This window comes from Macaca thibetana, chromosome 5 (assembly GCF_024542745.1).
Source record: "Macaca thibetana thibetana isolate TM-01 chromosome 5, ASM2454274v1, whole genome shotgun sequence".
In the NCBI taxonomy this organism is placed as follows: Eukaryota; Metazoa; Chordata; class Mammalia; order Primates; family Cercopithecidae; genus Macaca; species Macaca thibetana.
The window spans coordinates 170941597-170954442 of NC_065582.1; the positions used below are offsets into that span (position 1 = coordinate 170941597).

General features: G+C 43.8%; 1 protein-coding gene across 1 annotated transcript; it reads left to right on the forward strand.

The window, feature by feature from the left end:
• Nucleotides 1–5753: 5753 nt before the first annotated feature.
• FGFBP1 (fibroblast growth factor binding protein 1) lies at nt 5754–8659 on the forward strand. Its single transcript, XM_050792521.1, has 2 exons — nt 5754–5974; nt 7577–8659. The coding sequence occupies exon 2, from the start codon at nt 7597–7599 to the stop codon at nt 8299–8301; it is 705 nt and encodes a 234-aa protein (XP_050648478.1). The 5' UTR covers nt 5754–5974; nt 7577–7596; the 3' UTR covers nt 8302–8659.
• The last annotated feature ends 4187 nt before the right edge of the window (nt 8660–12846 follow it).

Below are 12846 nucleotides of genomic sequence, written 5' to 3' on the forward strand. Positions count from 1 at the left end.
TTTCATATGATTTAATCTAACATAAAAATTGAGTTAGGTTTCAAATGCATTGAGAATCAGAACCAACAATTAAACATCGTTTCTAAAAACATGTTAATATGATTCCACTACTGGGGATATACCCAAATGAAAGTAAATCATTCTAAAAAACAAGCAAGCAAACAAACAAACAAACAAAAAAACAAACAAACAAAAACCCACACACACTCATATGTTCATTGTGGTACTAGTCACAATAGCAAAAACATGGAATCAACCTGGATGCCCATCAATGGTGAATTGAAAAAAGAAAATGTGGTACATATACATCATGGGATATTATCTATGCAGTCCTGAAAAATAATGAATCATGTCCTTTGCAGTAACATGGATGCAGCTGGAGGCTATTACCCTAAGCAAATTAACACAGGAATAGAAAACCAAATACCACATGTTCTCACTTATAAGAGAAGGAGCTAGGCCAGGCACGGTGGCTCACGACTATAATCCCAGCACTTTGGGAGGCCGAGGCGGGTGGATCATGAGGTCCGGAGTTCGAGAGCAGCCTGGCCACCATGGTGAAATCCCGTCTCTACTAAAAATAAAAAAACTAGCCGGGCATGGTGGCAGGCGCCTGTAATCCCAGCTGCTCGGAATACTGAGGCAGGAAAATTGCTTGAACCCCGGAGGCGGAGGTTGCAGTGAGCCAAGATTGTGCCACTGCACTCTAGCCTGGGTGACAGAGCAAGACTCCGTCTCGGGGAAAAAAAAAAAAAAAAAGAGAGAAGGAGCCAAATATTAGGTAAGCGTGGACATAAAATTGGCAATAATATGGCTGGAGACTACTAGAGTGGGGAGAAAGGGAGGGTAGCAAGGTTTGAAAAATTACCTATTGGGTACTATGCTCACTACCTGAGTGACAAGATCATTTGTACAGCAAACCTCAGCGACATGCAATTTACCCATGTAACAAATCTACACATGCACCCTCTGAACCTAAAATAAAAGTTAAGGAATGTGTTAATATTATGTGGTTAATAACAACATTCTTTCTAAGGTAAATAAACTTAATAGGTTTTCGCCTTGCAATCATACCCAATACTATAGAATCCACACTTTGCTGTCTCTTCGTTTTCTAAAGAAATAAAACTTTCGTTGTCCTAAACAGGAATCCTGAAATCTCATGATGAATGAGGACTTAAAATTTGGAATGCAAATATTCTTGAGTAGGTCTAAGATTAATGCCTTTTGCCCAGTGAATTATATTTTACTGATGTTTGTTTAGCCCAATGTCCTTATTTTCTGATAATAAATATATTTTAATGCACATTAGTTGCCCAACAAATTAATATTGCTTTAGTGCAGCAGCTCAGCATTTGCCATGTCTGTTTATAAAGTAACCTTTGAAGGAAGGGTTGATTTTTGACAACGTTGGCCTGGCGATAAGTTTGGCATAGTTAAGACTCACCTCAGAACAAAACTGCACCCATTCATATAATCTCTGGTGACTGCATAAACAGGGCCAGGTCTCTAGGTCCAGAAGCTACGTGGTAGGAACAGGCATGAGAGTAAAATCAGCTTTTGAATTTCAAATCCCCAGCTGGTGACCAGACACGCATTCAATTACCAGCCTTAACCAGTGTGCTTTTAACAACTGTGTTCAGACTTCCTTTCACACTCCCAAAGAAAGCATTCATCATTTAAGTTTTGTGTGATCATGAGAAGAATAACATGATCCCAATCTAACCAGAACATGCCAGGCAATTTCCAAATTAGGGACATTCTCATAACACCTAACCAATTCTTCTGCAAACCGCCAGTCATCAAAAAACACGCAACATCTGAGAACCAGCCATAGCCAAGAAGAGCCCAGAAAGTCACGATCACTAAATGCAACACGGTGTCGTGCTGGGTTCCGGGACAGAAAAAGAACAATAGGAGCTGAAAATGTAAGTCTACACCAAACCTGCACATGCATGTTTATAGCAGCTCTATTCATCGTTGTCAAAATTTAGAGGCATCCAAAATGTCCTAGATGAATGAATAAATGAACTTGGGTACATCCAATCCATGGAATTTTAGTAGTAGGTGAATGAATAAAGGGACTTAGATATATCCAATCATTGGAATTTTATCAGCACTTAAAAGAAATGTGCTATCAAGTTATAAAAAACACAGCGAAACCTTAAGTGCATATTACTAAGTAAAAAGTCAATATAAAAAGGTTACATACTGTATGATTCCAACTATATGACATTCTTAAAACGACAAAACTGTGGAGACAGTAAAACGATCAGCAGTTGTCAGGGGTTGTAGGGGATGGAGTGGTAAGTAGGCAGAACACAGAGAATTTTTAGGGCAGCTAAACTATTCTGTATGATACCATAGTGGTAGGTATTGTCATTATACCTTTCTTAGTTAATTGATATTATGCATGTCATTATACATTTCTCAGAACTCAAAGAATGTACAGCACTTGGAGTGAACCTAATGGAAATGATGGACATTGGGTGATAATGACATGTTAACACAGTTTATTACTTACAGTAAATGTACTACCCTGGTTCATGATGTTGAGGGTCGGGGAGACTGCCTGCATGTGGCGAGGGGTACATGGAACTTTTGATACTTTCCACTCAATTGTGCTATGAACATAAAACTACTCTAAAAAATAAAGTCTGTCAATAATAACACTAATAAAAAACTAGAACAATAGGTAAATTCTAAGCAAGTCTGAAGAAAATATGGACTTCAATTGACAACAATGTATCAATATTTGTTAATTAGTTGTGACAAATGTACCATAGTAATTAGCAGGTAAATAGGGAACCCACGTGAGAAGTGGAATGATAACTATCTTTGCAATTCTCTGTAAACCTAAAATTACTCTAAAACTTTAAAAAAAATTTTAAAGGGGCAGAGAGAGGAGAGTTCCACAATTTATCAATGTATGGGTACATTGCCTCATTTGCGGTGGGCTCCAGATAATTCTTCTCTAATTGTGTTTCAGACACTGTGCTTGGTCCGCCTAAGCCTTGGCTCCACATCCATCCCATGAGGACTTGGGCCAACTTTCCTCCTGGGGTTCTCGTGAAATGGGCCTTTATGTACTCATCCCCAGGAGTTACAGAGCACCTCCGTGCTGGAAGCACGGGGGAGGCGGAAGGGCCTGAAGCTACTGGAAACTGCTATGCACCGCATGGCCAGGGCTCCGTGTCCTCTGCTGTCTCCCCAGAGCCATTGTAAAAGGACATCGTTTCCTAAGTTCATGGAGATGTGAGGAAAGCTTGGGGAAACAGCCTTAGCGCAGTGCACAGCACACTGTAAGCTCATTGGAGGAAGCGTGTATTTCTTCTTGTGGACGTCCATGAAGGCGTGGAGTAGCACGCAGAGCGTCAGGAGCCTATGACACCAACAGAGAGGGGCTCGCACTGGAGCCTGGCCTTGAAGGATGAGGTGGTATGTGCCAGGCAGAGTGGGTCGGGAAGGGGATCCCAATGCAGGGAACAGCAGAGGCAAAGGCAGTCAGTGGGCATATGCATGGAGTATCTGCAAATGATGGGACAGGGTTTCAGTGTGGCCGGATTGCAGTGTGTGTGTGCATGTGTGCGTGTGTGTCTGTCTCTGTGTGTGTGTCAGTGTCTCTGTGTGTGATTCTGTGTGTGTGTGCCTATGAGCATGTGTGTGCATGTATCTATGTGTCAGTGTGTGTGTCTCTGTGTGTCTACAAGTGTGTGATGTCTTTGTGTTTGTGTGTGTTTGAGTGTGTCAGTGTGTGTTTGTGTGTGTCTTTGTATGTGTATCAGTGTGTATGTGTATTTATGTGTCTGGGTGTGAGTCCCTGGAAAGGAGGTTGGAATGGCAGCATGAGCCAAGGAGGTGACTGCCCCCCAGCCTGCTCTGATGCTGTGCCGCTGAGTTTAAAATGGAAAGAGCAAAGCAGACGCTGGGATGAGAGTCACAGGAAGGGGAAGGGCCCCAAGGAGCCAGTGGGGAGTGTGCAGTGTCACCTGGCAAAGCTCGGAGAAGCACTTCCCAGAAAGATCCCGGAGCCCGCATGTTTCCTTGTAAATATGTTTTGTGTTCCAACTGCAATCTGCCTCCAAAGAATCTGCCTGCCTCCCAAGGATCAAGTAGAATTTTCCATTTGGTAGGAGACTCCCATTGTTGAGCAAAGCAGCTTTGCCTTGCCTATGTCCAAATAATCCTCCAAAATACTGCATGAGAGAGCCTGTTCGTGGAGGTCAGGGCCTCAGTGGGGTGTTTGTGAGGATAGTGAGGATGGACACTTGGGTGAGGCAATTTTAGGAGAGAGGCACACAGCTTCAGAAAGGGCTGCTTCTGACACATTCATGCAGAGACTGAGCCTCTGAGTGAATCAGTCAACGTCTATAGCTATGACCATGGAATTCTCAAACAGGTGGATCGTTCATAAAATCCAAACACAGTTACAAGTTTTGGCCTGCATATCGTTGAGCTACAACTTTATTTTTAGAAAATTTTAATTAGGTGTCAACCAATTTCATATAAACACATCTGGATTTCGGGGCGTCACTTTAAAAATCAGAAAGTGTGACAATACTGAACCTAATCCCTGCATTTTTTCAGTCAATTGGCGATGAGTGTTGACCTCTACAGAGGCAGAGACTCTCTAGTTTGCCGCAGTCCCCATCACTCCCTATTGCCTTATCTCAAACCCAAAAGTCAGTTGCCAGTTAATATCACACTTAAACAATAGTTTTCTTACGGCTGAATTAAGGAAAGGTGAACAATTTCTTGTTCTGAAACGTCTATGAAAGGTGAGGTGATAACATATAATGAGGGCCACATCTTCCCTGTAGAAGTGAGTTTCTTTTTAAATGCTTCATATGTAAATAATAAATGTCTGTTTTCAAAGAATACAACTGAAGACCTTATTATGAGGCAAAACGATTCTGCTCCACTTTATGTTAACAGCTTAGCCCAGTAAAAATTTAGTACACAGCTCTAAAGGAGATGTTGTTATTGTCAGCACACTGCAAATGGATGATGGCAGAGGCTCAGTGGTTAGGGCATAGCACTCAGCTAAACACATGCTGTGGCCAGGATTCCACCGGGGTCATTCCGGTGTGAGACTGTGCCTGTAGCAGGCAGGGCAGCCTAAGCTCTCCGAATGAGACCTGAAGGTAAATATTTTCAACAGTAATCTTATATTAAAAATTCCCTCTTTACCAGCCTCTTGGAGCCTCGTAGAATCAGGGAATTTCCCTACTTCTAGAATCAGGGAATCCTCTGCTTATGTGGTAACTTCAGATGGAAAAAGGAACTCAGACACTAAGAAAGCTTCGGTAACTTCAGTCACCCATTCAACAAATATTTATTGAGAGTGGCAGGCAGGAAGAGATCAGACCATGGATGTAGAGAATCTCACATTTAATTTTGAGATCTTCCTTTTCCTGCCTCTGTGAACTTGGACAAGCTATTGCATATCTCCAGAACCAATTCCTGGTTTTGTAAAAGAGGAAGAATCATTGCATTCCCTACTAGAGCGGATGTGATGAGGGAAAAGGAGAAATCAGGTAAAATGGGCTCAGTAGTTTGGCAGCTCAGATCATGTCATTATTGTTATTTTACTTCTCCATAGACATCACTGCTGGGGTCCTCTCCCCATCAAGGAGGGTCATTGCAAGGCTGAGTTGTCCTCCTATCCTGGCCACAGGGTGGACAGGGAAGGGCCTAGAGGAAGCGTTTAATGGCATGCAGGTAACCCCCCCTTTTCACTGGATTACATCCAGCACTTTCCCTGCAGGAACTGGCTCCCTTGGAGGGGCGTGACTGGGAGGAGCTGTGAGTAAGGTGCCATAGTGTTATAAAAACCCAGTGAGTGTTGTAAAAACCCAGTCAGCCTGCCTCCTGTTGAATAGTCCACCCTCCTTGCACTCTACCTGAGACAGCTGCAGCCTGCAATTCACTCCCACCTCCTGGGATTGCACTGGATCGGTGTGCTCAGAACAAGGTAAAAGCCTTGCTCCTTTAACAGCTTTATTACCTGCCACCACTTATCACTCCACCAAGGGCCTGGAGTTCCTTGGGCCTGCATTCCATCATGGGCAGGTGGGGGCTGAGCCCCACGTCCGTGAGAAATGACTGGGTGTTTTTCTGGCATATCTCATCTCCTTTTCACCATTTATTGCTGTTCTCTGCCCTTTTGTGATTGTCTTTCTCCTCCTTAACCCTAGAAGATGGCCAACTTCTAGGGTAGAAATCAGATCAGGACCATTTCCTGGGCCTGCCTCTTTTTATAAAAATTCTGTGCTTTGTTTTAAATGGAGCACAAATAATACAAATCATCTTATCATTATGTGTTATAACAAACTAAATTGTCATCATTCATAGTTGTTTTTCTTATTCTTTGGCAATGTTTTTAAAGGGCAGAGTAAATGTGAAAAGCAAAAAGGGATCAATCAGGGGTGACAGAAAGGAATAAGGAGATTGATCTGGCTACCCATACCAGCTTTGAACTTGCCCACTATGAGATCCTGAGCAATTTATTTACCTGTCTGAGCCTTAAGAGTCAGAGCTGTCACCCGGGATGACATATTAATAGCTAACTGGAAGGGCTCTTGCGTGGATTTAGCAAGGTGGGAATCAAACCCTAGACCAGTACTTAGCATATAGGAGGTGTCATATAGAAATTGGCTTCTCTTCTCCTGTTAAGCATGGGTTTTTAATTGTACACATGATCAGATCCATGTAGTTCAGTGTGACATTGATGTTCATCCTATTGATTCAATGATTTCTCATGATCCTTGTCTTCGATCTTGTAGTGTGAACTATCTGGTTGAAATTCACCTGTCTCCATCCTGGTTCACTTTGTGCAGGCAAATCAGATCACCACCACACCTTACACCTTTCCTTAAACTCTTACTTCCCCCAAAAAAGCTCCCCCACCCCCACAAACCCAGCCACCCCACCCAAACCCCAGGCATGTTCAACTCTGGGTCAACATCACCTTTCATGACGTTTACCACATCCTTTCTCATTTTGGGCATCTGTCACGTCTTTTCTCATTTCGGGCATCCATGCCCATATGGAGTCAGGAGATAGAAATCCAGCGCTTTGGAGCTGAAAGAAAGTTTGGAGCAGTAACTTGTTTCAGATCAGAGACAGAGATGATGAGACAGATTCCCTGATCAATGCTATTTAAATTCTGCCAAAGAGTGGCCTCTAAGCTCTTTCAAGTCTGAGACTTTCTCAATCATGGTGATTTCTTCAACACCTAGTCTAGTGCGTGGCATATAGTAGGTGCTCAGTAAATGCTTGTTAAATGAGTGAATGAAAGAGTGAAGAGTGAGCAAATGCAGGAGTTAATGAGTGCGTAAATGATAAATGAGAATTCGTGAGGCTCCAAAGAGTGGTAGTTTTGTGATACTCAAGACTCAAGTCAAGTGGAAATGTGAGTAGACAGGCTGTTTGTCTAGTGACTCCAGGAGCCAGAAGCGTTCTTGGTCTACTCTGAAATCAGGCAGGTACCTGTCAGGGTAGGGGGAGGCCAGTGTGTAGTCCTGCATAGCTGAACTGCTGCCTGCCACTGACTCACCTGCCTTTTGTCAAACAGGTGCCCGCCCAGTTGCAGCCATGAGGATCCGTAGCCTCACCCTGCTGTCCTTCCTCCTACTGGCTGCTCAGGTGCTCCTGGTGGAGGGAGAAAAAAAAGTGAAGAATGGACTTCACAGCAAAGTGGTCTCAGAACAAAAGGACACTCTAGGCAACACCCAGATTAAGCAGAAAAACAGGCCTGGGAACAAAGGCAAGTTTGTCACCAAAGACCAAGCCAACTGCAGATGGGCTGCGACTGAGCAGGAGGAGGGCATCTCTCTCAAGGTTGAGTGCACTCGATTGGACCATGAATTTTCCTGTGTCTTTGCTGGCAATCCAACCTCGTGCCTAAAGCTCAAGGATGAGAGAGTCTATTGGAAACAAATTGCTCGGAATCTGCGCTCGCAGAAAGACATCTGTAGATATTCCAAGACAGCCGTGAAAACCAGAGTGTGCAGAAAGGATTTTCCAGAATCCAGTCTTAAGCTAGTCAGCTCCACTCTATTTGGGAACACAAAGCCCAGGAAGGAAAAAACAGAGATGTCCCCCGGGGAGCACATCAAGGGAAAAGAGACCACCCCCGCTAGCCTAGCAGTGACCGAGACCATGACCACCAAAGCTCCTGAGTGTGTGGAGGACCCAGATACGGCAAACCAGAGGAGGACTGCCCTGGAGTTCTGTGGAGAGACTTGGAGCTCTCTCTGCACATTCTTCCTCAGAATAATACAGGACACGTCATGCTGATGAGGTCAAAAGAGAATGGGTTCCCTTAAGAGATGTCAGGTCATAAGTCCCTCTGTACACCATAAAGCTCTCTACAGTCGCCCCCAAAATATGAACTTTTGTGCTAAGTGAGTGCAACAAAAATATTTAAACAGATTTTGTAATTTTTGCTTTTGTGTTTCGGAATTTGCTTTATTTTTCTTGGAGGTGAGGTTCAGAGGCTGTTTCCTGCAGCGTGTATTTCCATGGCGCACACAGCTATGTGTTTGAGCAGTGAAGAGTGTTTGAGCTGAATGAACCAGAGTGATAATTTCAGCGCAATGAACTTTCTGCTGAATTAATGGTAATAAAACTCTGGGTGTTTTTCAGAAATACATTCCAACATTGCTTGGTTTCTCTGTGTCTGTTCCCAAATAAACTCATAAAGTAGTCCCCATATATCAATGGAAAAACTGTCTAAATAGCAACTTCTAGTTCCCCACCCTGCTCAAGTTATGTCTTCCCAGAATCCTTCTTTATAATTGTATCCATTGGTCTGTGGTGTTTGGTGCTTATTGAAGCATAATAATTAAGATCCCTGTTTTCAGGTGGGATACCTGGTACATGATGTGATTAAATCATTTGTCAGGGACTCATAGATGGTAAGAGGGGAGGTAGGATTGGAACCCAGGAGTTCTGACAGCTGAGTCTGCAGGGTTGAGGAACCTCTCCTACTGATGCATGTCAGAGATGCCCATTCCCTCCCCAACCCGAAGGACCCCTGCCTTGCAAAGCTCATTTCTGGAGAAGAAATGAGCTTCATTTCTTCATTCTTCATTCTTGGAGAAGGAAGGCCTAGTTAAGTACAGTGGCCCATGATAAGGGCTGTAAAGGAAGGGGGAGAGGGCTATAAGGAAAACCAGAGAGAGGAGGCAGAAACTGCTGTAAGATCTGGGCTTGAGTGTAACAGGGGAGGTAATAGTGGAGCTGGATTTTGGAAAGAGTATCTGTAGGAATAAAATGGGGCAAAGTGGAGGCACTTTAGGCATTTGATAACATGAATGAAAGTGAATAGATGGGAAGTTCCAGATTCTGGGAGAGGTCAGGTATCTGGGATCAGATGGGATGCAGCGATGAGACTGCCATTATTCATTTATACGTTAATATGAAGGATCTGAAAGTTGTATTTTAAGAGTTTGGGAGAGAGGATGAACTGTCCCCAATGCCTTGTCACAATTCCACAACCAGGGAAAAGAGGAGCAGAAGATGATGAAAGCACTGTTCTTTAGCATGTCTGATGGTGGCAGGGAGGAATGGCAGGTGGGGTGGGAGGAAAGCCTTTTACATTCACCAACCTACTGGGATGCACACTGAGGATGTCAGAGGCCAATCCACAGTGCCACAGTCGCAGAGCGACATTTGGATGTCATCATGATCATCAACAAAACGAACACTTATCTCTTATCTGCTATGATCAAGCACTGTGCTAAGGCTTTCCCATGGATGGTGCATTTATTCATTCACTCACTCATTCAACATATAACTTACAGGGCACTGACTCACGCCAGGTTGTGTTCCAGGCACCAGAGATACAGCCACGGATGTCCAAGAGATGAGTGCTCTGCCCTCCCGGAACAGTGGGAAAAGTGATGATGAGTTCATGATTACACATGAGTTAAAGACTATTAAAGCAAGGGAAGGGGACAAAGTGATCGAGGGTAATGAGCTTTAGATGGGGTGATCAGGAAATGCCCATCAGGAGGTGACTTTTGAGCCTAGACCTAAAAGGAGGAATCAAGCCAGGAAACTCTCCTGAGTAAGAATGTTCCAAACAGAGGGACCAGTCAGAACAAATGCCCTGAAATCATGGTTAATCTATTATTCCATCTTATTTGCCCCTTCTCTATGCCAGGAACTCTTCCAGACGTGAGAAATAGCAACCAAGGAAAGAGAAAAAATCCCTGTCTTCATGGCACTTCCATTCCCATGACAGGGATCATGATTGGTGTGTCGGAGAAATGTCCAAGAGGGTGGGGTCACTGGTCACTGTAGGATGGGGCCTGGGGCCTGACCTGTGAACCCTACCACCAACTCCAAGAGCACTGAAGCAACATTCCAGACCCTCCCCAAGCTCCTTCAAGTCACACCAGAGAAAGAATATTTTCCCTTAAGGTCTACACAGGCTTTAGGCAGCCTGTGGCCCCCTCCTCCACATATACAACATAGCCCTGAGATAGAAAAAGACTGATAATCCCCTCCAGCTGTCATTCAACAGTCATCAGGTTTGTTATGGGTTGGCATGAACATTGGAGAACAGACCCAAAGCCTCCTTAAACTCCTCCAGGCCCACAGTTGCTGACTGGCAGAACTGGAAGGAGTTTTGCCTCTACCATAGAAGAGTGACCTGGATCTTGGCACAAAGTTTGCTTCTGCTGATAGATAACCAGTCTCAAGGCTAATTATTTAATCTTCTGAGCAGAAATGAGCTCATCTTGACAATGGAATCATGAAACCCACCCACTGTGAAGGGTCCTGAAACACTAACAATATCTCTGAATTTCTTAATACTATGCCAATAGTTAGATAATAGTTGTTCAACACCACTGACCATTTAAAGTCCACAGCAGGAGACTGAATTGTAGAGGGAAGTCAAAAGTCCCAGTGAAAACTCTCTAACTGTGGGAGGTTTTTGGTTTTGTTTGTTTGTTTCTGTAGTACAAGTGGCCAGGAGCCACCCTTATGGATCACCCACTATGTGTCAGTGGTTTTGCTCCATTGTCTCATGAATCCCCCACAACTCCATCCAGTAGAAGTCTCACCCTCATTTTCTTGATGAGGAAAGTGAGGCTGAGAGAAGCTGAGGAACCTGCCTGGGTTATGAAGTTATGAAGTGGCAGAGCCTATAACGAGAATCCCTGGCCTGGAGGCCCCAAGCCCTTTCTGCTCTGAAGTGCATGATTTTCTTCACTTGGTGAGCGAAGAGTGACATTTATGGTCTCTGGATGTGGGCCAAACTTGACAATGAACAAGATCCATCAGTCCATTCCACATATATATCCTCTTCCTTGTCCTTACAGAGAGGAAGTTCTAGAAGTGAACACTTCCACTGCACTCAGCCTCTGATCATAGTCACATGCTGAGGGGACATTTTAAGAACACAGTAAAAAGAAATATGTAAATAGAGGCTCCACAAACTTTACATTGACTTTCTTTTTTACCTTTTATTCTTTCTTTCTTTCTTTTTTTTTTTTTTTTTTTTTTTTTTTTTTTTTTGAGATGGAGTTTTGCTCTTGTTGGCACGATCTCGGCTCACTGCAACATCTGCCTCCAAGGTTCAATCGATTCTCTGGCCTCAGCCTCCCGAGTAGCTGGGATTACAGGCACCCACCACCACACCCAGCTAATTTTTGTATTTTTAGTAGAGATAGGGTTTCAACATGTTGGCCAGGCTGGTCTCAAACCCTTGACCTCAGGTGATCCACCCATCTTGGCCTCCCAGAGTGCTGGGATTATAGGCATGAGCCACCATGCCTGGCTACATTGACTTCTATTCACCTTAGTGCTACATATTTTCTCCCTGAGAACTTTCTGGATATGAAGTAGAGAAGCCACCTTTCTCTGTGTGTGTGATATTTAAGATATGACTTGTTTTGACAGCAAAAGATGGAAATTTTTAGGTAGGTAATATGTGCTGAAGAATAGCATATTTGTATCCCCTAAAGCCACTCGGAAGTGGGAATGTCTCTCTTCCCTTATAAAACCATATCTCAGCAGAAAGAGGGCCTCTTCCCTCCAGCACCCCAGCTCTGTGTGGTAACTCACAGTCACACCAGTGCTGACTTGAATTTCTGGAATCCAACATATCTCACCTAGCCTCTTTCCCCAGCCTCTCTCTGAAGTTGTTTTTGGCAGAACCAGCCAAGAATGCCAAAGTGTTTGGGGTTGAAAGCTTTCAAGCAGATATGACGCCAGTCATCCTCTGATGTGTTGGTTTGCTTAATGTGCTGTGTACAATTCTCACCTTGAAATGTCTCACTCAAAAATACTTCATGCAACAATATCCGAGAAAATCTTTATGAGACTCCCTCTGAAGAATGGGAGGAATGGGGAGAAGATTCTAGAAGAAAGCTGGCTTGGGACCTGGAGAACTTGAGGTGGGCTATCCAGGGGGAGTTTTCATAAAGTAGTTGAAAATGTGTGATACGCTTTGGCTGTGTCCCCATCCAAATCACATCTTGAATTGTAGCTCCCCTAATTCTCACATGTCATGAGAGGGACCCAGTGGGAGGTAATTGAATCATGAGGGGCAGGTGTTTCCCATGCTGTTCTCATGATAGTAAGTCTGATGAGATCTGATGGTTTTATAAAGGGTAGTTTCCCTTCACAAGCTCTCTCTTGCCTGCAGCCAAGTAAGACATGACTTTGCTCCTCATTTGCCTTCAGCCATGATTGGGAGGCCTCCCTAGCCATGTGGAACTGTGAGTCCATTAAACCTCTTTCCTTTATAAATTACCAGGCCTCAGGTTTGTCTTTATTAGCAGCATGAGAATAGACTAATACAAAGTGGGTAATAACACAGCAGAAATG